The sequence below is a fragment of the Gasterosteus aculeatus genome, chromosome 7 (assembly GCF_964276395.1).
Source record: "Gasterosteus aculeatus chromosome 7, fGasAcu3.hap1.1, whole genome shotgun sequence".
In the NCBI taxonomy this organism is placed as follows: Eukaryota; Metazoa; Chordata; class Actinopteri; order Perciformes; family Gasterosteidae; genus Gasterosteus; species Gasterosteus aculeatus.
Window position 1 is genome coordinate 21674578 of NC_135694.1, and position 25869 is coordinate 21700446.

The following is a 25869-nucleotide window of genomic DNA, read 5'->3' on the forward strand; positions in this document are numbered from 1 at the left end:
AAAAATACAAAATGAAAAGATGGAAAAGAGAGATTGCAGCGTCACATTTTTCTCTGTAGAAATTGGCCCCATTTAGTTGCAATACCTTTGGATGGATATTGCACATAGTAAGACTGGTAGCAACAAAAGGGCTCATATCAAGGTCTTAATATAAAACATATTAACTAAATAATGTCACAGGTTTTGGAGGTATGACAATCAAACATCACAATATTGACTATTGCTATTAATGACAGAATCCAAACCTTTCCCTGCAGCTTTCTGTCTGAGCTGTGAAGCAGATCTATGATCATTAAACTGCTTCACGGATCCACTTCGTTCCCAAAGCCGCCAGGCTCTTTAGCAACTTAATGATACATTTGGTTGTCTTCCTTCCAGCACATTTCACACATTACTACAGTACTTTTCAATCTATCTATCTCTTATCTACAGCCGTGATGCACTTGTTTACAGATATTCTATAATAGTTCAGCAGAAAGCAGAGGATTTGCATCTCCTCAAACATGGCAAGATACATACATTTGGATGGGGAAATGAAATTGTTACACTTTAAATCTGAAATTTAATATTTCATAAATTTCATTCCTGTGAACATGCAACATTCGGTTGCTGTTTTCCCGTTATACTTTCAAGCATCACACATATATATATATGTATAACAAAAATAAAATTCAAATAAAAAAAGAACGAACATCGAAAAGTGCAAATGTACATTTGTTGACAGCATAACATTTTCACTGTACAATCACTGATTATATACTTATTATTTTATGCTTTATAATAAGGGTTACCAAGTAGCATAGTTTGAGTAAGAAATATTTCATAGCAAGTCTATTGTAAAATATTTGCATTGCCCCGGAACAAGAAAGTTTCTTCTAAACATTGCAGAGGGTGAATGTATGCGTTTTCTTGTGAGCGTTTGTGAGTGTAAGTCTGTGTGAATAAGAACCTCTGTGTGTGTGTGTGTGTGTGTGTGTGTGTGTGTGTGTGTGTGTGTGTGTGTGTGTGTGTGTGTGTTCATAGCATGTACATATACATAAGGTGGAGGTGCAAATAATGAACTAGAGGAAACTAAAATCCTTCCAGGTCAGAGGCACAAAAACTGCCTAGCCAGCGTTTCAAGAACCTAGCAATGTTTTGAACAACACACATTTGTCGGACGTCAGCAAAGAAGGAGAAAAAGGATTAAAAAAAACGTGATTTCCCTTCATAGCTCAGGGAGGAGGAGGGGGCTCAAGAGTCATACAACGAGTGGAAACAAGCAGTTCACAGATATGTGTCGAAGGAGTAACGCCGATTAGACTCTTTGAACTACACTATCAGCCGTTGCACTTCACCTGTAACACCATTCCCGCTGTGCAACAGCCGTCCGCCTCAGGCTACAAATCACAGTCGCGATTTTGCAATCTGCTCCCTCTTAAGTGAATGCTCCCTCTCTTACAGAGGAAACAAACATTGTTATATTAAGGAGAAAGTAAGGAACAATGGGCCTTGTTGCCAGGGTGAATCCACACCATCTTTGTTGAAGACCACGTTAAACCACTAGCTTCAACGGTACTGCAGAAAGTCCTGCAAAAATGACCAGCACTGGAGATGTAAAGTGAGGAAAGTCATTCACTGGCAGTTTGTTAATGTTCCATTTCCTCAGAGAAAAGCCATCGTGTACAGCGTCTCGGTAAGGATACCTGCTGAGATGTTCCTACCGCAGAAGGAGAAGTCGCACAAAAGCTTTCCGGCAATGAAAGTTTCCACTTTTCCTGATGGAAATAAAAGGGCATACATCATGAAATAGTATTCCTGCGGCATCTTCATGGGTGCTGTCCAATGACGAATGAATTAAGGAGATTCAGATCACAAAATAACCTTGGATTATCAGTTTGGCCATCGGATTGTCAAAACACAGGTTATTGGACACTCCTGCACCGTGATGGTCACTGTGAGTCCTCATAAACCCTGCGGCTAAATCCAAATGGCTCAGTTTAAAGACACATGCTCTCTGGTACGTTGTTGTGTATTCTGTTTATGTAGACTGCAGATACAGAATATTTTTGAAAGTTAATGGGGGGCGGAAAAATACTCTTACCTGAAGGGCAACAATGGGAGTCAGAACTACACGTTTTTCTTCTTTCTTGAAATTTTTTTAAAAGAGAATATTATACTGTACAGTTTGGTGGTCCGGCACAGCTTTGTGAGGATTTCATGTGCTGCACTTGTGTAAGTTCTTGTATGTGTATATAAAGTGACGACAGGAAAGAGAGACTATATGTTTGCTTACTATCCCACACTGCCAGAAAACGTGCAGGCGTTCAAATCCATCATCGCCTGGACGTCTTAGCGCTCTGACTTGACTTTGTATCGTAGAACCAGGTAAGTCGCTAGTCTGAGGACCAGGAAGAAAACGCCCAGCACAATGAAGTCCACGTACAGCTTTGCGTCCTCCACGTCCAGCAGTTGCAGGACCTCCTCTGGCTTTTGGAATTTACAAACCACACCCGGACACTCAAGCTCCGACCGGTTCATCCCGTAGATAGAGAGTATAACCCCCTCAAAGCCGTACCTGAAACACAGCATTTTACTCGCGCACTAAAGTGAAAAACACATTTTAAAACTTTTTCAGATAAAATAAAAAGTGTTCACCACAAAGACAGGTACAAAGACAGATAAGCCAAAATGCATTAAGCAGAAATACACATGACACATGAAAAAATGTGGACAACATAAACTGTACCTGACGTAGGAAAGATAGGAGCTCCACTGTAGGTATTTTGGAATGGTGTCAAAATTGACAAAGAAGCCAGAGAAGAGAAGTACAGGTATGGCTGTGACTGGACCCACAAAGGTTGCCACCTGTGGAGCAAATGAGTAACATTCAAATTAAAAATCTGTTCCAATAGAATGAATTGTCTGATGATACTTAGAGGAACGGTGTGCAGATTTAGCATTGCACTTCTATTATATTGTTGGACTCATGATGGACGTTCAAGTAAAGGATCAAAGTCAATGCAGCAGAAAAAAGTTATTTACATTACTCATTACTTCACTTTAATTCCCTCAAAGGTGCCATTTGACAAAACCACCGGCAACTATTGTCTCCTACTTCAATTAAAAGCTCATTCTCAGTGTATGTGCACTGGACGTTTCACGTTTCCTGGCACAGTTGAAGTCAAACGGCCAAGAGAAGTTACAGAAATGTAAATAATACCCTTTCTAGTGAAGGGAGACTTGAAAGTGTGCAGCGCTCGGCCTACCTGAAGAGACGTGGATGCGGCCCCTATAAGCAGTCCGAGGGATTGGGCCACCAGGGCTGTGGATGTGGACAAGGCCATGAAGAGCAGGTAGCGAGCAGCCTCTGGTGGCTGATCAGTCATCCAGTACACTATACTACAGTACATTATTGGACAGAGCACCTGTAGAAGAAATTTTCAAGTGTTGCTATGTTGGAATAAACTGCATTCATGTTCAAACCATTATGTGCTATTTGGTTTTAATATTACCTGGAATGGTATATCAGCCATGGTCTTGGCTAAATAATAGGCCTTCAGGCTGTACCAGTAGTTGAGATGTTCCCTCATAAACACGGACATCTCCAGAGGAACTGTGGAACAACAGCAGGGTTAAAACACTTTTCACTTCATACAAGAAAAACAAACAACAGCTAATGAAGGTTTCCCTTCTATTCAGAGATGCTGCGTCTTACAGGTCAGGATGGTGGGCATCAGGGCAGCAAACATGAGGAACAGCATGGAGAAAAAGAGGAAACCAGTGTTGTTGAAGACCTTGCTGGCATCATTTCCGATATTGAGATAAAGCAGGCCAATCAGCACTCCAATACAAATATGGGACATCACCCTGAGGTGGGTCAGCACCTGGAAACCAAAAAAATAAACAACAACAAAAAGCCATTAATTGATGTCAGGAGTCAAACTAAACATGTTTCTCATAGTAAGCTTTGCCTTTGAACAAAAAATAATAATTTTACCATGTCTCTGCATATCGTTACAAAAGTTCTTTTGAAGAGGATGCAGAACTGTGTGAATGTACTGGTGGCAAAGCTATGTTTCTCAAGTGTTCCTGTTTCCTGTGGAGAAAGACAATAAGAACAAGTAGTTAAATATGTAAATTTGTGAAAGAAAGAAAAATACAAGCAGTTGGATTGTTTTATTAATAATATATTAATAGTATTTTTGTGTTTTGTTTTTAAATTATTGAAAGTTGAGAGACTTTGACATATATAAGGATGAAATTCATCATACTCTTTGGTTATTAGTGTAAAGGCTATTTGCTGATGCTTTCATGGAAAACACAAGTTAGAAAAGGCAACAGAGAAAATAAATAAACTGATTAGGATTAGAAGGTCAAAATTGCATCATGCAGAAACAATTATACATCAGTGGGCTCTTGGTGGTTTACATTTAGGGTTTAAGCATTAAGCTACTGCTCCCAAAGTTGACTAATGGGGCTGACAGAGAGCAAGTTAGAAGAAGCTGCGAGAGCCTGAGTAGAAAACATTGATGGAGTGGATGAAACGGGAGCCGTTTGGATAACGTATACAGGAACCGGTTTCAGGTGACTACTTATTTAAATCCTTTAAAAAATGAATGTTATTAGAACCGCGGGTCAAAATAGACCATTGGTGAAACAAGTATATACCTTATGGCTTGTTGAAAGCAGGTAATCCATCAGAAATCACTGAAGGAAAATTCTAAAGCTATATATATAAAGAAATTTGAATGCAAAGTGGGACATTTTCAGTGTTCTGTGGTAGTGAAGGCTTGCATTTTCTATTACCACGTGACGTGAGGCTATCCTGTGTGACAGGTGTGGGGTCAGGTGACAGGGGTGGTACCACTCACACTGGGACATTGAGAGGGAGAGGAAGAGTCATTTTTGTCTCTGGAGTTCTTCTTGCTCTCCTCGGAACACAGACCACCCTGGACAGCCTCAAACAGCACCGGATTAAGATCCCCATACTCCCCCGACGCCACCTCAATGACTGAGGACAGGGAGGAGACGCAGGTAAGAACAAAGACACGGTCCAACGCAATCACGTGCTTTTTCTAAAGGAGTTGCTTGACTTACTGAAGTCGGCAGGATTGTGATACGTCGGACAGTGGAGGCCCAGGTTCTTCAGATAAGGGATGAGGTAAGGGACGGTGCCCTTGTATATGCACTGACCCTGGCTGAGGATATAAAGCTGGAGGAGGAACACAGATACAGCGTAGTCAACATTGTTTCCACCGCACCGACTGTCTGTATAATATATGAACAACAGACAAAAGAACAGGACTGTGTATCGACTGCTGTGCTGCTTGTCAGCTGGATGAAATGAATCATGCTAACCTGTAGCGCCCGGGTCTGGGCAGCTGCTAATGGAAAGCTAAATGTGTCCAGCACCAGAAGCACTCAAGTTACCTTATCAAACATCTCAAAGAGCTTCGCACTGGGCTGGTGAATGGTGCAGATGATTGTCCGTCCTCCCAGAGCCAAAGATTTCATCAGGGAAACCACCTGGAAGCAGGACGCACTGTCCAAGCCGCTGTGGGACACATGATGAGACAGAGAACCACGTTCAACCTGTTTTTATGTTGATATATCACACATTAAAACCCAGCCAAGTAACATCCTACCTGGTGGGCTCATCAAAGAACATGACCGGAGGATTGTTGACCAGCTCGAGGGCGATGGCCAATCTTTTACACTGGCCTCCAGAGAGACAGTTTGTGCGTGTCTGTGCACATTCCTGAAGGCCCAGAGCAGTCAGGATCTCATCCACCTTTGACACACACAGACACAGATGTCACATGATGTGGAGGGGTGGGCAATAAGGATAAAATACATATTCATGGAACATCGGACCGTATTTCATAAGGTTAATATATTAACAATTTTATTTTTCCATATACAGATATTTAATGGGACATTAATTTACAACAAGATCAAACCACGTGAAAATGCATGTATTTGGCTTCAAAATCAGGATACATTCTCAAGTAGATGTAGAAATGATGAAGCAGGCTGGCTCATTAGTATGTGTTATCACTCACATTGACTAAGCGTCTTTACAAACTGCTACCGTCTTGCACACCTGTTACTGAAAAGAATTCTGCAAATTGAAATGCAACCAATGCATTCAGACTTACAAGCTCTTTTTTGATCTGCATGCTTTCACTCAGTTTCAGATTGGCAGAAACCTGAAAGACAGACAGAAGTTGATTAAACACTGGGATTTTGTGAAGTATTTAACTGTTTATTTAGTTATTTAGACTACATTACATTACATGTCATTTAGCTGACACTTTTATCCAAAGCGACTAGTGCATTCAACCACAGGGATACAAACCCAGAAGAGCAAGAAACAAGAAAGTGCAATTTCCTCAAATAAGCCAATTTACAATTTGCTACAGATAAGTGACGTTATAAGTACAATTTAAGTGCTACAGATGACCTCACCGTCATGGCCTCCCTCACAGTGAGGTGTGGCAGCAGCATGTCATCCTGCATGATGTAGCAGGACATCTTCCTGAAGGTCCGCAGGTCCCTCGGTCGCCCATTCACCAGGATCTTGCCCTTCATGCCGGTTTCTCTGTTTCCAAACAGAAAACTCAATTATATTACAGCCGTTTTCAATGCAGGGAATTAGGATGAAAAATATCGTCTTCCACATCCCACCTGTACCCCGCCAGAATATTCATCAGAGTGGATTTCCCAGCTCCAGAAGGCCCCATTATTCCAATCAGTTCTTTGTTTCTGAACCTTCCCGACAGACACTTGAGGAGGGCTTTGTAACCTGACACAAACAGAAAGGGGGAAAAGCTTTTATGTACACTGCTGGAATTGGTCTGGTTTCTCATTCATCATTCTCAGACATGCATGAATAGTATCTCTTTTTACGACAAGTAAGTAGAAAGATTTGACACAATAAGCTTAAAGTAACTTGTTATATTTAGTGTTGTAGTCCGTTGACCACAGTCATATGTGTTGCAAGATTAAAGAAAATATTAATATATAAAGAGTAGTTGAACATTCATTAGTAATCACAGACAAAGAGCACATATAACTGGTAAGAGACCACTAAAAAGCCAAAAATACATTAAACGTTAATTCATCTATCAAAGCATTCCTGACAACAAAGATAACAAATAGTACGTTTAAAATATATTGAAAGTGTGTTGCACCATCTCTGGTCAACTATTGTGGAGTTAAATTAACATTACCGTATGTTTCCTTTTCTATAAATTATGGAACTTATTGAACCATGTTACACTTAAAATATAAAAAGAAAAATACTTTAACAGAGTTCCCTCCAGCAGAGAAATTCCCTGGCTTGTATTACTGAGCACCAGGAACCATCAGGCAGAGCTCGCAATGTGAAAGCTTCCACTTATGGAAAGTTAAAAACATTTAAGTATCCTGTTTTCATTGTCACCCCCTTGCCTCACCCATGTCCGCAGGGATTCATTTTCCCGTTTCAAGCCGCGTACGGGGCTCAGCGGAGCTGCCGGCCCCCCGTGAACCTTCACTCTGTGAGTAAAGTGGCCTAATGGCAATGCCCCCTCCTCCCCCGCAGGGTTATTCCATCAGAGAGCCTCCATGTAGACAGCGGAGCAGCCTGCTGTAAGTGAGGCAGCCCTGCTCCGGCATGTGGCGCATGCTGATTATCCAACCCTCTGCGTATGGTATTTTTACACATCCTGAACATGATTCTATGGTTCGAAGAATAGTACTTGATCGATGTTTTTTTACATCAATGCATTTATTGTAATCTAGACTGTTAAAGAAAATTATGTGTAACATGCTCTTTGATAAAATTCTATGACATCAGCATTGTTATTTATTCAAAACATTTTATTTTACTACACAGCCGTGCCAGACAGCGGTTGCACCGCGGCAAAAGGCATCTCATTAGAACTATGTGATAACCTGTTCATATAAACTGCCGTCACGTTCACATTATACAATAGAATGCTTTTCAAAGAGTAGCCCATCTACTTAACATTTACATACTGCGTATTGTTAGACGCTACAGATGTACACTTAAGTATTGATTATTTTAATAATTTAGTTGACATCATATAAACACAATATAAACTGCTGCCACTTCATATTGTGAAATACATAGCCTTACTCTGACTTCTGCTGCACTTCCTCTGACCACATTGACTACAACGGAACAGGATAAATAAGCAAAACCCTTATATTAAAATCCAATTACACAAAAAAAATAACAGTCCTGAAGCAGCATGGGTTACTTAAAAAAACAGTGTGCAATTCTCATTATTGTGTACACGGCCGATCAAGAGGCATGTAAACTTTGTCTTGGTCTCTTTCCCTCTTCCTGTCCTTCCTGTTTGGTAGCTGGGCAAGTGTTTCCCCAGTTAGGAGAATACCTCAACATGAAAGCAGCTCACTTAAAAGGTATAAATGGTGAAGAAGAATCTATAACTAATGCAGACGGAGGGCAGCACGTGGCCAACTAACCTTTCGGGAGCCCCTTTACAATAAAATAAATAATTCTACGTTCACTGTATTGCACATTTTTCCTCGGACATCTTTCCTTAAGGAGTTAAAAGGAGACACTCATGTGTGGCGTCAGTGGCTCAAAAACCGGAACACATTGAATTACAGATGACATCACGGGTTTGAGGCTCCTCGTTCAAATCTTTCAGGAATACACTACTTGGGTAGCAACAATCACAATAGACACATTAAACAGCCTTAAGCTCTGTGTGATTACAGCTCTTTGTGTTTTACAGCTTTAATTCGGAGAACAGAAACTGCAGAGAATCCGCTTAGTTTGCTAAATGAGACACTACAAGCCCCACCGTTTCAGCTACAGTTTATGTGAAATGTAAGCGCAAAACCGTGATTATATTACCGTGTGAGTGGCAAAAGTAATTAGAGAGGGTCATAAGGGGCTGGATGTACCTGGAAGTACATGAAGTATAGGAGGTTCATTCGGATTGGAAGGAGAGTAAATGGCTGGCAAGGCTTAATTAGTAAAAGCTGAGACCCTTCCTGCTCACACATCAACACCCTAATGAGTTGAAGCAGGCACCCTGAAGGGAGCACGCAAACAACAGCACATACCACGGGTTGATTTAGCTTTCTGATCCTGCTCATTCATGCTCTCCATACATCCAGGTTCCACACGGGAACCACAAACACTCCTCCGCCAGACGTTCATAACCCACGTCAATATTACACAAGACTGAAAATATCACTCAAGACAACATGCAATGCATAATGCAGAGCCCCTCCTTAAATGGCGAATGTGAATAAACGATTCCTCTCAAGTTCACTGTCCTCACGCTGCTAAATGTACAGAACGTGGCAAGAGCAGCTAAACATAATAGTTTACAGAGGGTGGTTTAGTTGACAAGCACACGTGACCGAAGGTTGGAGGCACATCATTACTAAAGGTGAGTTCATATTTCATGAGAAGATCAATCGTGGGCCTGACTCACCGCCTATCGTATAGACAACGCGGGGAAAAGAGGAGGCAGGCAGTGTGCCAACCGTTGAGTGTAAATTATTAACTAGGTCTAAACTCTGCTGAGCACAGCAAAGCTCCCCAGCACACTACCTGCTACGACATGGTTGAAGTTTGCAATTGTGTGTGTGTGTGTGTGTGTGGCTATACAGTATGTGTCAGAACAATAGAGCAAAGCAAGAGAGGTAGACTAACACTGATAAAAAATATACAAACGTGTATATATGTGTACATGTTTGTACACTGTGAATCTGTGCACTCTGTGATATTGATCCTCGTGGGTGGCGCTCGCTCGCCCATCCATCATTGCTACCATGCAAGCCTAGCTTTGCAGTACCTCTCCTCCTCCACCAGGGACCCTCGCGGATGGTGTACGAGAGCTCGTTGAACTCCAGGTCCACAGCAGAGCGGCGTGGGAGGTGGGAGAAGCGCTGAGCTTCAGTGATGTGGTTCTCCACTTTCTTCAAGTGGATGAGCAGTGGCGCCTCCGGAGGCGCTCCGCTGGGGAGTTTGGTCTCCTCCATGGGGATGCTGACCGAGCCCTGCTCCAGTGTCCGCTCGGCCATGATGGAAGACTGCAAAGGAGGACAGACACGCTCAACTCCAACTCTCTTGCTTCAAGGCTCAACATGTTCATACATGAAGAGTATCAATTTGCAGATGTAGATTAAATTAGTCAGAAGGCAAACAATCCATCGATCGGTTTTGGTTCCTTTGTTTTCCAGTTGGATGACTGATATGTAGAAGGCCGGTGCCTCCGCGTGAGATGTGTGGACACAAAGGTGTGTTGTAGGAGGGATTTTAGGTTGACTGCAGACGCTGTGGTAAAACTAGGTGCTGGATGTGATCCGATTATAATTTATTTTGTGAAGGAGTGGTTGGGGGAATGTGTTTATGAGGAGCAGGATCTGGTTTCAGTCCTGCAGCACAGCACACTGCTGATTCACCTGCATTTCCTTCCAGACAAGACGGCTTCTCTAAAGCATCTTTTATGATGAGAGGTAGTCCATTAGCTTTACAATGATCTGAAACCGCACCATTTTATTTCACCAATATCAGCAAACTGAGGAGGTTTGGAGGTGTGAGATTCAGTCGCCATTACTATTTCATTCATCAGGTTGAGTAGTTATAAATATACTAAGTGCCCTACTTTAAATAAAGAGCCATGTAATTATCAGTTGACCCTAGTTGAGTTTAACAATGATCATGTTTAAAACTCAGGAGATGTATGTACAACATGAAATAAATTGCGTGCACTAATGAATACAAACTGTGCACTGCCGTCCATTAATTGCTCATTTTTTTCACAAAAAAGTAAGAAAATAGTTGGAAACGACCATTATTTGTGTACATGCGCTTGGCATTGGTAGAGATTGGCATAAAAATCTACCCGCTCCTTTGAATATCTTTTGGCAAATAAATAAGTTATGTGGACACGCAGAGATACATGATGTCTGTTTAGGCTTAAAATGGATTAGTGATAGTTCAGGCACACTTGTAAGGTATACACGTATTTTATGAAAATACATAAAGGCAAACAAGGTTATTGTAACAAATATGCCACCACTCATCAAGGCTAACAGTTATGGAGCAAAGTGAGCCTAAAATGGATAGAAGCAGCTTCACAAAAAGCTAAACTCGTGTCAAGTTCGAACACACGATCGTGGTGGACAAACATCTACTGCTGTCATGCCAGTCCGATAGTACAACTGTCCACGACCTTCTGTATATCTGCAGCTAAATCCGACTCATGTGAAGAGCGCTGGAAATTGAACATGGCTTTTATTGATCAGCCTGCCATTAGTGAATTTCCCCCCTGCAAGCCTGCATATAAACTCAGTAAAACACAGACAGGCTTCGATGGCCTCTTAGTCAGATTGAGGGCCTTGATGTTCCGTCATGTGCCGCCGCTACAGCGAGGACATGTGAACACACGCGGCCGTTGTAAATGTCTCCCGGGGTGAAATATGGTTAATAAATGTAGCTTTGCAGTGGTGTGGTGACTCTCTGCAGTGACTTATCACTGATGGGGGGGATGCTGCCAGCTCGTCAAAAAGCACCTGTTAACAACACACTGATAGGAATGAAAATACACTATTTAGGCAGTAAAATGACAGAGCAGTAAGGAGAATTTACTTTTTCTCTTAGGTATAGTCATAAAAAAATGCTGTGGACACATATGCAATAAGGCTGCTGCCATGTGTTGCATTGTACATGCACCAACCCTCACGCACACACACGCTGCACATACCTATTGTGTGTTGAAATGACCAGGTGAGCAGCTTATAGCGCTAGTTTACCTCACTGGATGAGAGAAGCAGTGCTCAGTTGATCCCTTCAGACAAAACGGCACAACCCATGGACATCAGAAGAAGGGGAAAAAAACAACAACAACAAGATGCTCACTGTGCGCCAGAGTCCAGCAAAAATCCTGTCGACAGGTCCGTGTTCTCCTTATCAATACATCTCGGGGTGCGGCGCGCAGCATCCCGCATCCACTATACTGCAACTCCGCAGATTAAAACCATGTCCGGCCGCCAAACTATGACTGCGTGCCCGAGAACCGTCAGGGGAACAGGGTGCCTGTCATACTCCCTTTCTTCCACGGCGGGGTTATTCCGTCCAGTGAATCCATCCGATCCAACTCTGGCATGGAAATACACTCGCACGCTGTGACATGGTGGGAAGCGGCGAGCGGGCTGCAGATGCCTCAGCAGCAGCGTTCCCCTCAGGCCGGTTAGTGCGTGTGCGCGGTATACGCACGCCGGTCTGGGATACAGGGCGTTGCTGAAAGGATGCTAATGGAGGCGGGGGGGGGGGGGGGGGGGGTCATTTTGGTTTTAATCCTCGCTATAATAATCGTCATTCTCGCAAAACAACAAAAAGAGAGCAACATTGTGAAAAGGCAAATTTAGAGACACATGATGATAAACACATCCGAAGTGCCCGTGCCCGTTTGGAAAGATATTACGGTTATTTGAGGCTACCTGAAAGTAGGAATTTAGAACCCTTTATAGTGGATGCCACAGTCTGCCTCACTAAATGAGCCCCTCACGCGCTAATTCAAAGCGATATTTTCCAATCTGTGTGCGCGTGTCTCTCGGGAAACGAGAGGGATGGAACAACCCAACGGAATCGGGATAAAGCTCCGCTGAGGATTTGCACTTTTCTATTTCGCCTCCTGCCTCATCCCACTGGGACAGACGGTTCGGCTACACCGCTGTCTCTCCTGTTGACGGTATTTGTTCACCAGGAGGGTTTCGGTTTCGGGTTTTTTTTTTGGGGGGGGGCCCGCTGTCTCTTTAAAGGCCGCACCTGCGCAGCTGCCTGGTGCTGATGCTGCAGTGCCCGGGTTATTTTCGGTAAAACAGCCGGGGTTACTCGCGTTCACGCGGGCCCTGCACGCCTTACCTCACCCCTGAGAGGAAGTCAAAATCATTTTCAGCCAATTGTAGCCGCCGTGTTTAATCGGACCAATTTAAAACGATTGTTCCCGTCGCAACGTGAGTGATTTCAGCAAAGCGACCCGCCTCTCTGTGTCTGATGTGTGCCTCGGTTATCAACCGTGACCAACAAACCTTTATCCACCCAAAGCATTGCAAAGATTAGAGAATAAAGGTCTTGTCATTATAGAGACAGATGAAGATGGATTGATTTTATGCTCCAGCATGCTACTTAAATCCATTATCCTACATAAAAGGCCAAATCCTGATTGCAAAATTTCCTTTAAGGAGATGTAGATATGGCCTTTCTTACTCTCTGAAGAATAGGTTTGAGTTAATACATAAAGTATATAAGATCAACCAAACGTTCTATTCACACCCTTTGAGGAAACGCAGCGGTGTGGAAGGTCATTAATCAACTAAATGATCGTTAAGTCGCCTCCGAGATAACAGTGGTTCTCTATCATAAAGCACACACTAACAGTGACTGAATGCCACATAAGAGCAATCGCTCTGACAGTTTCAGTCTGTGGCTGTGAATATTTAAACTCGGCAAAGGCATCTTTACGGGGTGACATGGTGACAGCAGGAGTTAAGTCTTTCTAGAACTGCAGTGTGCTCGTAAATGAGGGTCAGGCTGACACACTATAAGTAGTGAGCCGCAGTGTTAGTCGACATCTGAGAGACAAGAGCGTACAGGATGGCACCGAGGACGGCTGCTCTCCTCTCGGCAGGCTTTCTGCTGCTGCTGACACAGAGAGCTCTCACAGAAACAGGTAGATGAATAAGACAATATCCTCCTAAACGAGTCTACTTTTGTGTGCACGTGTCACAGCAAAGCGTCACCATAACTGAATCCAACTTGCCCTGCAGGACCGGGCGCTCGTCCTATCAGACTGTCTGTGGAGAATGACCTGTCTAACATCACTCCCGAGTCCTATTTCAGCTCTGTGGTAGAGGGAGGCGTGCTGCTGAGCGCCCTGAGGAGACTGCAGGAGACGCAGCAGGACTTCAAGTAAGACCACCCATGGCATCCCCTTTAATATCTCTGCATAACGCCCTATTTTAAGAGGTGACTCGGCTGCTCCCTCCTTTGTGATTACCTATTCATGGCGTGGACCGACGTGCTGACTCTCTCCGTGTGGCCAGGTTCACTGTGACAGAGGACCCAAACTTCGGCCTGTTCCTGGAGAGCGTGAACGGAGTGGCTGGAAGTGAGAGCGAGCAGACGTACTGGGAGATCCTGTCAGAAAGCTTCGGAGAGTACACCAGGCTGGATGTTGGTGAGTGTCCTCCCCACAAATTCAATACGGCACGTCTGACTTGATGAGCTGTAATGAGACAGGATAACTGGTTGTCTTTTCACTCAGCTACCCCAAGACGTCTTCTTGATTATTGTAAAATATTATTCTTGCGTGTTATGACTGACCCTATCCTTGATCATCCGTTCATTGTTACTACTGACCCTTGTGCGGGTTTGACATTTTTGACTGTTTGCATACTGCGTCTTGGCTTTTTGGATTAAAGAAGATTATTAGTATAGTTTCTCATTATATAATTACGTTTAATGCACCATATGGACGAACCACTGGCCCCTCTGTTGATGATAAAGTTGCTGATCCAAACGTGACCCTTTTCACAGGAATTGGCTGCTACCAACCTGTAGCAGATGAGCACATTATCCTGAGGTTCAGCACCTGGCGCAGACAGTGAGGAACCAGCTGATCAGAAGAAACTCTTCAGGATCAGATGTGGGAGACCAATAAATTTGATTTTTTTCCCTCACTTTGGTCATTGATGGCTGTATCAAGTTCCTTTAAACGCAAATGGAGTTAAATGTTGTGACCTGATGTGAGAATAAACAAGCAGCTACATCTACTGGCAGTAAGGAGCATTTAATTTGATCAAATCCAGAGAAAGTCAGATTTACAAAGCAATACAACTTCAAAGACCACAGAGACAATGTAAGACGTGACATGTCACATTGGAGGAAGGCTACTGTCCATCAACATTTTTTAAGGGCAGAAAGGTTGAATAATACCACAAAGAGCGATGTTGTGAGTGACATCATTCTTCAGTTGATGACAATTTAAAGTCTGTTTGACTCGAAATAATCCAGCACAATAACCCAGTGAATAATGCTCGCGAGATCAAAAACTTAAAACTGAGATGTGGTGGTTGACTTCAGACAGGCAGATGAGAAATAAAGATTTAATTTTGCAATATTACATATAGATTTTCACAGTAGATGCTTAACACATACAAAAGTGAACATGGTGCACCACACCAAAACCAAAAGTCATGTTAACGGACTCTAACGGACTCCTCAACCAAAGCTCCTCCCCCAGTAACAAGATTAAGGTTTCATCTACTTCGGAGACGGAGGGAATGAGAGGAGGAGCGACGAGCAGTGACACTAATCTCTGTGGTTTCACTTCCCTTTCTCTTTTCTCCTTGTCTTTATGTCATTCTTTCTTTAGAAACACAAACATGTTTACAGAATCATGTAAAAGGAAAGCACGTGAGCTAGTCCCATCACATAAAATGAATTCAGAGTTACCAAATCCTGTGAGCGGTCGTTTGCCTCATCCGATAAGCCTCTTATCAAACACAGACCACCACTTCAAGTAAAACCTTTTTGATTTGAAGTGTTTCAAATTATTATTTGACTCAACTCTGAAACGGCCTCTAACATTGTTCCTGACTCCGCCGCCAACTTATATCACAAAACATGGATAGTTCACATACTGAAGGATTCAAACCTTCAAGCTCTGATATCTTCTCGTCAGTTAAGTAAAATCCTATCTTTGGACACCCAGGCGGAGCTGTAGCCTTCAGTGTGCCAAACAGATCCAATCAATGTCTTTAAAGATCCAGATTTTCAGTCCGCTGATTCGTCCACACAACTGGATGAAGCGATGCGTGGCTTCGCGTAGCTGTCTGTGTCTTTCTTCTTCACCTGGACCCCACTGTATTGTAGCGTTGTGTCTTCTCCATATTCTAGCCAGTGGATGCTAAAAACGAAAAGATAAAGGTGTTTTGCAGGGGATTTCTCAAAGGGAAAAAAAGGCTATGTCTTTACATTGCATCAATACATGAAATATGCTGTGATGACGTAGCTACTCACCACATGACAAAGCACAGTCACAAATGCACGGGATGCACTGTGCAAAGAAGCGCTTCCAGCCACTCTCCTTCTTCATACAGTTGTCTATCCGAGAGCAGCCTTGTTTTGGTGGGCCAAAGTAACTCTTATATGCACAGGTGGAGTTGCACGTCCCGTTAAGTTCCCTCTCGCTGATTTCAACGCGTCCCCGCCGACACATTCCTAAAAGGAGGAGGGAGGTCACATGGTAAGCCAGGGGCATCATAAGGGATCGGGGGATCTCTGTGTTCAGTGTTTACTCACTGAGGCAGGTAGGTTTCGGGGTCCAGAGGCCATTAGGTTGGCAGATTCTGGTGGGTTTTCCCACCAGCATGAAGCCAGAGCGACAGGTGTACCTCACCACAGAGCCCACCCACCAGTCGTTACCATGAAGCACTCCATTGTAGTCCACATCTGGCCTCCCACAGTTCACTGCCATACAACGGAAAGGAAAGCATGGCACAAAGCGCCGTGACGGACAAAGGGCCTTCGTTCTGAAGTGAGGCTTGTGGCAGTCTCACCTCGGCATAGGGACTTCTGGCCGAGCCAGCAGCAGGTGGAGTCTCCACAGCGATCTCTCCTCAACTCCTGGTGTCGCGCCTTACAGCCAGCCAAACAAAGGGGCGCTGACCCGGACCAATACACGTCGTCTATGAGATCTGGTTGAGGAATCCACTCCGTCTCCGTATTGGCTTTTTATCATGTACCACCACAGGAGAAATCACAAACATTTATAAAAGGTATTGGAAATGTTTCTGAATGTACATTTAGATTTATCATTTAGCTGATACTTTTATCCAAGGCGACTGCATTCAACCAAGAGGGTGCAGAACCAGAACAAAGAACAAAGTACAAATTCTAGACTTTAAAGAGAGCATTAAGAAATACCTCATTGTTATTCTAGAGAAACAAACATGACAAAACATGAATGAAAAATGAAATCATACTGCCATTAGAGGAGTTCTTACCACTACCTTCCACCTCCCCAATCCATCCAGGCAACTGAGAATTGGCTAATTGGAAGGACCCAAACAACAGCAACAGCCGTGGATGTAACATCATGGCGTCCATCTTCAGATGCAACCCGTTTCTGTAGAAAAAAAGATGATGGATGTGGGAGCTGAGTCAAAGTTCTAGAGCTGCCCAGCAGCATTCAACTCATCATCATTCTTGCAAAGTCAACAGAAACAAAGCCATTAGAAGCCGTCCCAGTAGAGCAGAGTTCACTGACTGCAGAGTGAAGAAGCAGAGAGCAGCACTTCAGCTAAGCTCTGCTCGCTGCCTCTAATCTTCCACACTGCTAAAGCCAAGATGTCATGATTTAGGTCACCTGCTCAACAGAGCTTTTCCAATGAGAAGTCTCCATTATTTGGATGTTTATGGAAAGCAGTTGTTTTAGTGTTTGGATACAGAACACCTGATGTTGTAAGTACGTACCTTGGATAAGATTACAATTTACTATATTATTTGGTCAAATGGAGGAACATAGAAATATACCTTCAAATAGTCTATCTAGTTGAAGAGTGAATATTTCTACACCTTATAACCGTTTGACTACATATTGGATGACATTTCTCCTCCAGCAGTGCCCGATGGAGTCATAAAATAGTTGCAGTATAGCAGTTACTCACAAGGGGGCACTATAATGAATTTCAGATAGTACTATTAATGTAGCTTTTTGTAAACCATGTGATTCAAAGCAAATTGATGCATATTCCTCTTAGTTCGGTTCATTTTTGCGCAATATTTAAAATGTCTGAATAAGATGAATACATTTCCAAGGTGATTTTAATGTCACAACTTTATTCATTGATGTAAATGAAGGATATAAAATACACACTGAGGCGGATGTATTTCTGAATATGTGGGACAGCATTTCCATGTAAAAGTTGCTGGCAACTCACCAGGCAGTGCACCATTAGCATCCAACTGTCTACACGTTACAGAATAAGATACAATGAATAACTCGAAAATAATAAATACTAGAAAATTAAGTATCAACACAATAAACAGTAAACCCCCATTAAAATGGGTCAGAAGACGTGCAATGATGTCAGAGTCCTAGTCCCCTTCTTGTGATGAACCTCCAGTGAGAACGTACAACGTGACCTGACTGGCCTCATCGACGCTGGCGGTGGGCTCCTCAGTCCTCTGCTCCTCCAGCAGCACCCCTCTCAGTTCTACCTGCAGCTCTGCGGGAGCTGCCCCCGGGCATTCGCCCTCAATCTGACCACTGTCATCCTCCTCCTCCTCCTCCTCCGCTTGACTACTTTGTCTTTCCCTCATCAGCTGCTCTGTCAGTTCCACACTTTCGTAGCGAATCAGTTGCAGCCGCAAGAAGCCGTCCTCGTGCTCCTTGTACCTGGCCGAGCGAAGAAGAGGCCATCAGTGCTGCCACACCGCACACATCCCTAATTCACCATCACTGGGTTGATTTCTTACAGGCAATTGAATACTTACCTGAAGCGTGGGTGTCCGGAGGGCCATTTGAACTGGTGCTTTTTGTGCAGATGGACAGTTAGGCTATTGCCCCGGGTGAAGCACTGCTCGCACACGTGGCATTTGTAGCGAGCTACAAAATTACCCTGATTCAGAAAGATAACATTTAAGAACTACAAATAACAGTAAAATCAGTTAAATTGAATAATTTAAAAGATAATCCCCCTTCACCGTATGCTCTTTTTTGTGGTGAATGTTCATGGTGCTGAGAGTGCGAGAGGTGAAGCCGCAGCTGGGAACATCACAGTGAAACGCCGGCTCACTAATGTGGGTATCCAGGTGTTTACGCAGGTCGATTAGATTCTTACAGCTGCAAACACAAAATAAAGTTTCAGAGTATTAAGAAAACAATAATGTGTACGTTTCACAACTCAATCTTGTTTTGCCGTGATGAAAGAAGAGGACGGATACCTGTATTCACAGTAATCACAGCTGTACGGCTTCTCGTTACTGTGGCGGAACTTAATGTGGTTGCGAAGTGAAGAGGGTGAAGGACAAGTCATGTCGCACAGCGGGCATTTGTAGTGGCTCACTGTACCAGCGAGAAAAAGATGAACCAGTCATGAGATTATACATTAATGACACCTATCTGTCAATGTTTCACTTAGCACAGGCATTGACTAAAGCCCTGCAGGGTGATATGATGGCTGCAATTCAAGGCTACAATATCTAAACATGCAAGGATATTATTACAGGCTCCTGCACAAACGTCTACCTGAGAAATGCAAGGAATGTTGTGGAAAACGGTTGTACGAGTTACAACCGGGTGAGATTCTAAATTATTCAGCTTAAACATACAAAAAGGAACAGTGTCATCTTTAAACACTGGCGAAGGAGGGACTGACCGTGGGTTCTCATGTGGTCTCTTAGTAGCCTCTCGGTCGCAAATCGTTTGGAACAGTGGGAACACTGGAACCTCTGTCCTAAAACACACACAAAGAATTTTTAGATGGTTAAATTTTGAACAGTTACAAAACGCGTTATTACGTTTCCTGTAATAATTGTGACGGGACCGTTACCTTCCATGGCGCTCTGTCGTATGATGTGGTCAAAGAACTTGGTATTGTTGGCGTACATCCCCCCACAGCCCGGACACGCCACCACCTTCTCTTGGGTGTGGCTGCGCAGGTGCTCCCGAAGCTTAGGACGCCCTTTAGCAGTGGCTTCACAATCTGTGGAGAGATTAGAGACTTAGTAACCTTCAGCGACATCATTTCTGATCTATGAATTGTTACATAAGCCGTGTTAATTCCCGTACCTTTCCATCCACAGCGTATCGAGAACGCGTGGTCTCCTGCTGGTACGTCAACGCACAGGCTGTGCATCTCCACATGGCGATAGAAAAACGCTGGGTTTTCATACGGCGGTTGCTTTAAAAGATGTGAAAAACACAGAGGAACAACTTTCAGACATATTTAGTTCCAGCACTATTGGTTTAAACTCTTCTTCACAACCCTAACCCCAAATTAAATCTTCAATTAGTGCACCCAGCGGTTTCAGTCACTCCTTCAATCTTCTGTATCAAGTGATGTTTCCCTTCGCTCCGTTGTATGAACGGATGTAGCTGAACCGTGTCAGTAAATATTTACGTAATCTTGCTGCGCTCCGTGTGGAACTTACCTCACAGTCCTCCCACAGGCAGATAAAATTGTCTGGGATATCAGGGATGAGGTTGCAGTTCTGGTGGCAGATGGAGCAGGTCCCTATTTGTGGCTGGCCTTTCAGCACCTGCTGGCCCAACTGCTTCAACTTTGAATGGTAGCAGTGAAAGAAAAGATGTCTGCGCAACTCTTCAGGACCATCCACGGAGCAGAACCCGCAGTCTCTCCAAAGACAGTTTCTCACCCCTACAAAAAATAAATAAAGATAACAATGAGTATTTGGCTAAAGTGGCGATGAAGTAGGGTTTCTTTCCCCCACATCATTTGATATATATTATTAAACACGGACTTCTACCACAGGCTGCCACTTGGGACTATAGTATTTAAACTCCTCACCTTCTGTCTCTTCTTCGTCCTCCTGCGCCGCGTTCAGAGCATCAAAGTGAGTTTCCGCATGATTGCAGAAATGATCCATCTGACTGAACGACTCATGGCACGAGCTCCACTCGCAAACCAGCGTCAGCGTTTTGTCATGGATCCGTTTGTTAGGAGGCATAGCTCTGAATGGGAAATAGGTTTAAATGTAGAGTGGTTCAACCACAGACCGAAGCGACGAACGTCCACCAGGTTTGAGCAGAACCTGGTGCTAACTAGCTAACACCAGGTGCTGTTAGGTAACTGTAACCAGTAACTAGGAACTGTCCCTGAAACATTTACCAGTCCCCTAGAACTTTGGAAACATTGTCGTGACACACTTTAAAACGAGCAATCATTTACTGCGTTAGGTCATCAGTTGAACGGGAGCGTCAACGCAATAATGTGCTGTTCAAAAGCAAAGAATTGGGATAAACTGTTGTTTTGGCCGAGCAAAAGAAACGCGGGCTGTGTGCTGAGCAAATGTGTCCCTGTCAACAACGTAGACGTCTATAGTTCCGGGTGTAGCGTACCGGTTTACCATAATCCCCCGTGAATGACTTTAACATATTAATACATATACTTATACGTACAAAACAGACTGTCCACTCAGTGTCGGACTCTACAGTAGTAGAGCCTGCTTGATACTGCATTTTTTAGGTTGTGATTGACTCGCATCTATAAAGTCAGATGAAAATATCAGAACTTTTTATTAACACAAGGCATAACATAAATATCCATTGTTTATGGCAATCCTTTTTAAGATACTTTTCCTTTTGATAATTAAAACACTGAGCTGACTTTTACTTGTAGTAAAACATTTATTCATCTTCACCTGGTTCCTTAAACAGTAAATAAAATACCAGCAATAATAATGATGGCAATCATTATATTTTCATTTTCTGAGGTTTAATTTCTTTATTTTAGACTTCCATTTCAACAGTAAAGTTTCTCACTCGTATTTACATTCCTAAGCAAAATATTCCAGTGCCAGTTTATTTCACATTGATATCCGCTGAAACCTTGGGGGGAAAATGAATATCAGATAAAAATACAGCTATAATACCAAGAAGGGTATGAATGATTATCATTTTCGTCATTCTCACCCATCTTCTGCCTTAGTATCGTTGTTGACAACTCTTTTAATGTCTTTTTACCCATCTCCACCTAATTCTTGGTATTCAAATTGATTATAGCCTCATATCATTGCTTTCCTTCACAATGATCATTCTGTAAGGTAACCAACAAACAATAATTGTATATTAACTAATTCATTAATTTTACTCATGTTGCATGGCTTGCCAATCACAATAAATTAGGTTTTCTTGGGCAGATTTTCACTAAGCCATCTCACCTTAAACAGCAGAATCGTGTAAAGGGCCGCAGGGTGAACTTTTCACATTTTCTCAAAGCACTTCTACATCCATTAAGCTGTTATCAAATCAAAACAAGTTAGTGCCATCAGCCACTAATGTTGGTCGACCCGAAAACCAAAGGTCATTCCCACGTTAAAAAACAAGTACAAAAATATACTTTCGGGTTGGACACATAAGATCACCAAGTCTCAGTTACTTTTTCGATCTCACAATTACTGAAATTAAGGAGAAAAGTACACCGCTATTTACGTCAGCCCCTAGCAGTTTTATGTTTGAGCACATGTGAAAATGTTGTACAAAGTGAAACATAGCTTTGAACCTTGCATTAGGTGCATACTGCAAGCAGAGTCTGATGCAGAAAAGTAACAGTGAGGTAATGGAGTCTATCAATAGACCGATGAGTCTGTAAAAATAGTCCCATAAAACATCATATCCTCTCAGTCAATGGTTTGTCCTCTTTCCCAGACTGCTGTCTAGACGTCGTAGAAGAGACGCACCAGATGATAGCGGATCCCGAAGGCAGCTACACTGCCCATCACCTGGGAGAGACACAGAAAAGAACAAGGTCAGCGAAACATCTGCGTGTATCCCAATGACCGACACTATTCCATGGCATTTGTTAGACCTGTATGACGAGCATGATGACTGTGAGGTCTCTCTCGTGGGTGGGACCGAGTAATTTCAGGACCAGATTTATTAAGGTCATGTTGTTGCACTCAATAAAATCATCATCTCCCTCTTGGCCTCTTCGCACCTCGAGCAGCTTTAATAACTCGGCCACCTGTTGAGGATCATAGAAACATTGTTGTCATTACCCAATAAACAGGACAGTACACTTGCCACTCTACTGTGTGTTGACCAGGCTATACCAGTACTTTTTATATTAACCTTGCTACGAGACCTCTGAATCGCTGTCCACAGTTTTAATGGTGTCAGCAGCTACATAAATTGATTTAATGAAACAAAATAAAAGTTCTCTCCGATTATCTGACAAGTGATATGCAAGTTTACTTAGGGGGTCTGTAATACTAACTAACTAGTCTGCTAATGTTGTTGCTGCTTAAGGTTTTACTGCGTCTGCAGTGCTACCCAGTAGCTTTCATTGACTGAGGGTACATGTTACCCTCATGGGCAGTTCTGTGTATGTACTGTGTATGATGTGCAAGCCGTGCATAAGCAAAGCAAACAAGGCCGCTTAATTCTGACACTGCACACGGACACTTGATATAACCAGACATTTGAGGACAATATCTTGGGCTAGAGGAATATACAATTTTTCTCACATTTAAATACGAGAGTTTTAGAGCTTTACCTTCATGATGAGGTTTCCTAATTTAGAGAGGTCCTTTCTTTTGAATTTAGAGTAGCTCATCCCCAGTTTGCCTGTGTCATGATTCAGCCTTTCATGGGAGAAAGTCAAGAGGGTGAATGGGCAACATTAAAAGTACATAATCAGCAGAAATGACAGGAAATAATGTTGAAAACTAGTTTTAAGGTTGTTACCTGGGGAGCCGGTGTCTGGGACAGGGGATGACATGAAACAGTTGAGGCAAGGAGTAGACAAAGTTAACCACTTGAGGAAGGAAGAAGAGCAGCATTGTTTTGCTGAAGTGTCCCAGGATGCCGACTACAGCAAAGGTCATCCCGGCAAAGTAGCAGAAAGTGTCTCCAACAAACACGGATGAAGGATACCTGAGAGAAATAGAGGCCTAACATAATACATGCCGCTGTATTTTCAATAAAATGTCCTCAGGCAATCGGTTTAACTTACCAGTTGTGGTAGAAAAGTGCTAATGTTGTGAAGAAGAACGGTATCATGAAGTAGAGTGAGAAAATATGGTCCTCGCGATAATCTCCTGATAACAACGAAACATGTTCAGTCATTTGCAAGATAGCCACAGGAAAGAAGTTCACTTTTATAAATGTGGCTATATGAAACAGCCACAATTATAAATCATGCTGCTCCACATTCAGTCTGAACAGGGTGATTCATTTCCACCTCTCTGATACAATAATTCAACACATATTTCCAAACTACTTGCACTTGTTTGAGGATTTTTAAAGTAAATTGCAAGTTATCCAAGTCCAAGTGTGTGGTCTGTAATGCTGGTCATACGAGAGGAAACAGCCACACACCACTGAGCTCCAGCAGGTTGAAGACGATGATGGAGCCGGAGATAAACAGGGCCTGACCTGACTCAATGCCATTGATGCCAGCTAAGATGTTAATGGCATTTGTGCAGAAAACTGCAAGCATCCCCATGTAGACGTAGTAAAGAATACCTGCGGAAGATCAAACATGACATGAGTTTGCAAAGTGAGTGCATCCACAGAAGACACAGTATCCACAAAAACAAACGTGTAATGTGTTGCTCCAAAACCTGATGTGTGTCAATCAGAATAATGGGAAGAAAATCTAACAGCTAAAGACATTCACTATATGTTTTTGAGGGAGATACGTTTTCACCGTTGAAAGAGTAACCCTACGGAGGTCATGGTGGAGGAGGGTGTGTATCCTTATGGTTGAAATGCACTTATGGTCAGTCGATCTGGAAGATGTGACTGGTCCCAACCAGACAATGCTGCCGACAACATCACAACTCACCCAAGTCCAAATGCAGCCCGAGCAGGGCCCTGAAGGGCTTCGGCACCACGATGACCGTGTTGCCGAAGTTGGTAAAATACACCATGAGCAGCGGCAAGGAAGCCATGGTGGGAAGCAGGAGCTTGTGTCTCCAACGCAGGTTCAGGACGTCGTCAGCAAAGCCCAGGAAGATCATGCAACAGATGGCCAGAAGTGCACCAATCAACTGTACAAACTGATCCACCCCCCAGGAAGAAGACAACAACACAGAGAACATAGTTGAGTTTCAGATTTGAGAGGAACAAACAGGTGTGCTGCAGGAGCATCGGTCGACCCACCTCGTCGTGTGGGAAGCCCATGCACTGATCGCCTACAAAGCAGCTGAGGAAAGGCACCGGGATGAAGCAGAAGAGGATGATGAGGAAGACTGTCCCACTGATGACTCCTTGGGACTCTGGGCTGAGAAAAGGATGGACCAGGAAGAGAAACTTACTGCAGGGAATGAGCACATTTAGCTTCCAAACAAGACACATTAAATGTGATCACGGATGAGAAATCATAGCATAGACATAGCATAACATAGACAATTACTCACACTTCCTTTTTGGAGGTTTTGTTTAGGTCCATTCCGTACAATCTGGCTGAGATGAAATGGTCTTTGAAAGCAGGAATGAGTTTCAATGTGGCCATACAGCCCAGTACAGAAAATAAACAGTTGATCACTAACGGCAGGACGGGTACTGGTGACATTTTTCCAGGCATTTTGGTTGGTCTGTCTCTAATAAATCAAATCACGTTTCTAGCTAATCTGACGTTGCCTCCCTTCAGGTCGATCGATGAGCGAGTTTCGTCTGTCTTCCGTAATGTAAACACGTGTCATATCGCTATTTTAAAGCGTGATACATCTCCGTGTTTCCGGTGTCAAAGAAAAATAAGTCCACGAGTTGCGGTGGTGGTCCATACTATTCTGCATTACGGGTTATTGCTGCTAATATCGGCTCACCGCCTTAATGTCTGAACTCCACGTATGTTTAAGCACATCCCGAGAGTTATGGAGGTGGAACTTCCGGACAATTTATTCAAAGTAAAATATTATCCAAAACGAAACGAGATGTAGCATTAGTGTTCAAAAAAATAAACACATAGACTTAGTTAATGTGTTTTATAAACGCAATACCACTGTATTCGTGGTGTTGTCCAGACTGTTGTCTCCGCGCTACGTTATTGCTCTCTTGACAGACGTGTAAACAAACATTTAACTTTAACAGCTTCCGGCCACTGCAGTGTTGACACGGAAGTGACGTCTTCTGCTGCCAC

At 43.1% G+C, this 25869-nt stretch overlaps 5 protein-coding genes and 1 long non-coding RNA gene across 7 annotated transcripts; 2 read left to right on the forward strand and 4 right to left on the reverse strand.

Moving 5' to 3' along the window:
* Positions 1-1197: 1197 nt before the first annotated feature.
* On the reverse strand, positions 1198-12125 carry abcg4a (ATP-binding cassette, sub-family G (WHITE), member 4a). Its single transcript, XM_040180146.2, is given in 16 exon segments — positions 1198-2557; positions 2729-2847; positions 3249-3407; positions 3495-3595; positions 3698-3866; positions 3980-4078; positions 4854-4993; positions 5080-5194; positions 5413-5536; positions 5628-5773; positions 6141-6191; positions 6451-6583; positions 6670-6787; positions 9828-10065; positions 11897-11925; positions 11928-12125. Coding segments are annotated over 16 exon segments (2025 nt in total). The 5' UTR covers positions 11986-12125; the 3' UTR covers positions 1198-2331.
* LOC144410193 (uncharacterized) lies at positions 4876-9968 on the forward strand. Its single transcript, XR_013468077.1, has 3 exons — positions 4876-5016; positions 7452-7523; positions 9845-9968. It is a non-coding gene; the product is annotated as an uncharacterized LOC144410193 (long non-coding RNA).
* A 467-nt stretch (positions 12126-12592) lies between the features above and the next one.
* On the forward strand, positions 12593-14809 carry LOC144410192 (cobalamin binding intrinsic factor-like). Its single transcript, XM_078105151.1, has 4 exons — positions 12593-13709; positions 13807-13948; positions 14083-14216; positions 14576-14809. Exons 1-4 carry the CDS (start codon positions 13634-13636, stop codon positions 14644-14646), a joined length of 423 nt encoding a protein of 140 aa, XP_077961277.1. The 5' UTR covers positions 12593-13633; the 3' UTR covers positions 14647-14809.
* A 3-nt stretch (positions 14810-14812) lies between these two features.
* Positions 14813-17364, reverse strand: LOC144410191 (sushi, von Willebrand factor type A, EGF and pentraxin domain-containing protein 1). 2 transcript variants are annotated; one of them, XM_078105150.1, is made up of 5 exons: positions 17053-17364; positions 16600-16770; positions 16343-16510; positions 16061-16261; positions 14813-15947 (listed from the first exon to the last, which is right to left on the reverse strand). In XM_078105150.1, exons 1-5 carry the CDS (start codon positions 17147-17149, stop codon positions 15934-15936), a joined length of 651 nt encoding a protein of 216 aa, XP_077961276.1. In that variant the 5' UTR covers positions 17150-17364; the 3' UTR covers positions 14813-15933. The 2 variants fall into 2 exon arrangements, with proteins under 2 accessions (XP_077961276.1, XP_077961275.1); XM_078105149.1 differs by having other exon boundaries at positions 17047-17364.
* A 500-nt stretch (positions 17365-17864) lies between these two features.
* hinfp (histone H4 transcription factor) lies at positions 17865-21174 on the reverse strand. Its single transcript, XM_040180148.2, has 9 exons — positions 20575-21174; positions 20198-20424; positions 19836-19947; positions 19597-19749; positions 19423-19500; positions 18989-19109; positions 18749-18887; positions 18539-18663; positions 17865-18440 (listed from the first exon to the last, which is right to left on the reverse strand). The coding sequence occupies exons 1-9, from the start codon at positions 20732-20734 to the stop codon at positions 18140-18142; spliced, it is 1416 nt and encodes a 471-aa protein (XP_040036082.2). The 5' UTR covers positions 20735-21174; the 3' UTR covers positions 17865-18139.
* Positions 21175-21490: 316 nt separating this feature from the next.
* dpagt1 (dolichyl-phosphate (UDP-N-acetylglucosamine) N-acetylglucosaminephosphotransferase 1 (GlcNAc-1-P transferase)) lies at positions 21491-25835 on the reverse strand. Its single transcript, XM_040180152.2, has 9 exons — positions 25148-25835; positions 24891-25011; positions 24574-24787; positions 24105-24251; positions 23740-23824; positions 23472-23660; positions 23281-23368; positions 22594-22749; positions 21491-22507 (listed from the first exon to the last, which is right to left on the reverse strand). Exons 1-9 carry the CDS (start codon positions 25312-25314, stop codon positions 22442-22444), a joined length of 1233 nt encoding a protein of 410 aa, XP_040036086.2. The 5' UTR covers positions 25315-25835; the 3' UTR covers positions 21491-22441.
* Positions 25836-25869: the final 34 nt, after the last annotated feature.

Coding starts and splice junctions, on each gene's coding strand:
- hinfp (XM_040180148.2), bottom strand. CDS start 20,734: ATGCCTCCTAACAAACGGATCCATGACAAAACGCTGACGCTGGTTTGC. Junction 19,110..19,422: donor AGACCACATGAGAACCCACG/GTCAGTCCCTCC, acceptor TCGCTGGTACAG/TGAGCCACTACAAATGCCCG. Junction 18,664..18,748: donor ACCACAAAAAAGAGCATACG/GTGAAGGGGGAT, acceptor TTTCTGAATCAG/GGTAATTTTGTAGCTCGCTA.
- LOC144410191 (XM_078105149.1), bottom strand. CDS start 17,149: ATGGACGCCATGATGTTACATCCACGGCTGTTGCTGTTGTTTGGGTCC. Junction 16,511..16,599: donor CCAGAAGTCCCTATGCCGAG/GTGAGACTGCCA, acceptor GTTGTATGGCAG/TGAACTGTGGGAGGCCAGAT. Junction 16,262..16,342: donor CCCGAAACCTACCTGCCTCA/GTGAGTAAACAC, acceptor TCCTCCTTTTAG/GAATGTGTCGGCGGGGACGC.
- dpagt1 (XM_040180152.2), bottom strand. CDS start 25,314: ATGCCTGGAAAAATGTCACCAGTACCCGTCCTGCCGTTAGTGATCAAC. Junction 24,788..24,890: donor TGGGCTTCCCACACGACGAG/GTGGGTCGACCG, acceptor GGGGTGGATCAG/TTTGTACAGTTGATTGGTGC. Junction 22,750..23,280: donor TAGGAAACCTCATCATGAAG/GTAAAGCTCTAA, acceptor GATCCTCAACAG/GTGGCCGAGTTATTAAAGCT.
- LOC144410192 (XM_078105151.1), top strand. CDS start 13,634: ATGGCACCGAGGACGGCTGCTCTCCTCTCGGCAGGCTTTCTGCTGCTG. Junction 13,949..14,082: donor GAGACGCAGCAGGACTTCAA/GTAAGACCACCC, acceptor CCGTGTGGCCAG/GTTCACTGTGACAGAGGACC. Junction 14,217..14,575: donor GTACACCAGGCTGGATGTTG/GTGAGTGTCCTC, acceptor CCCTTTTCACAG/GAATTGGCTGCTACCAACCT.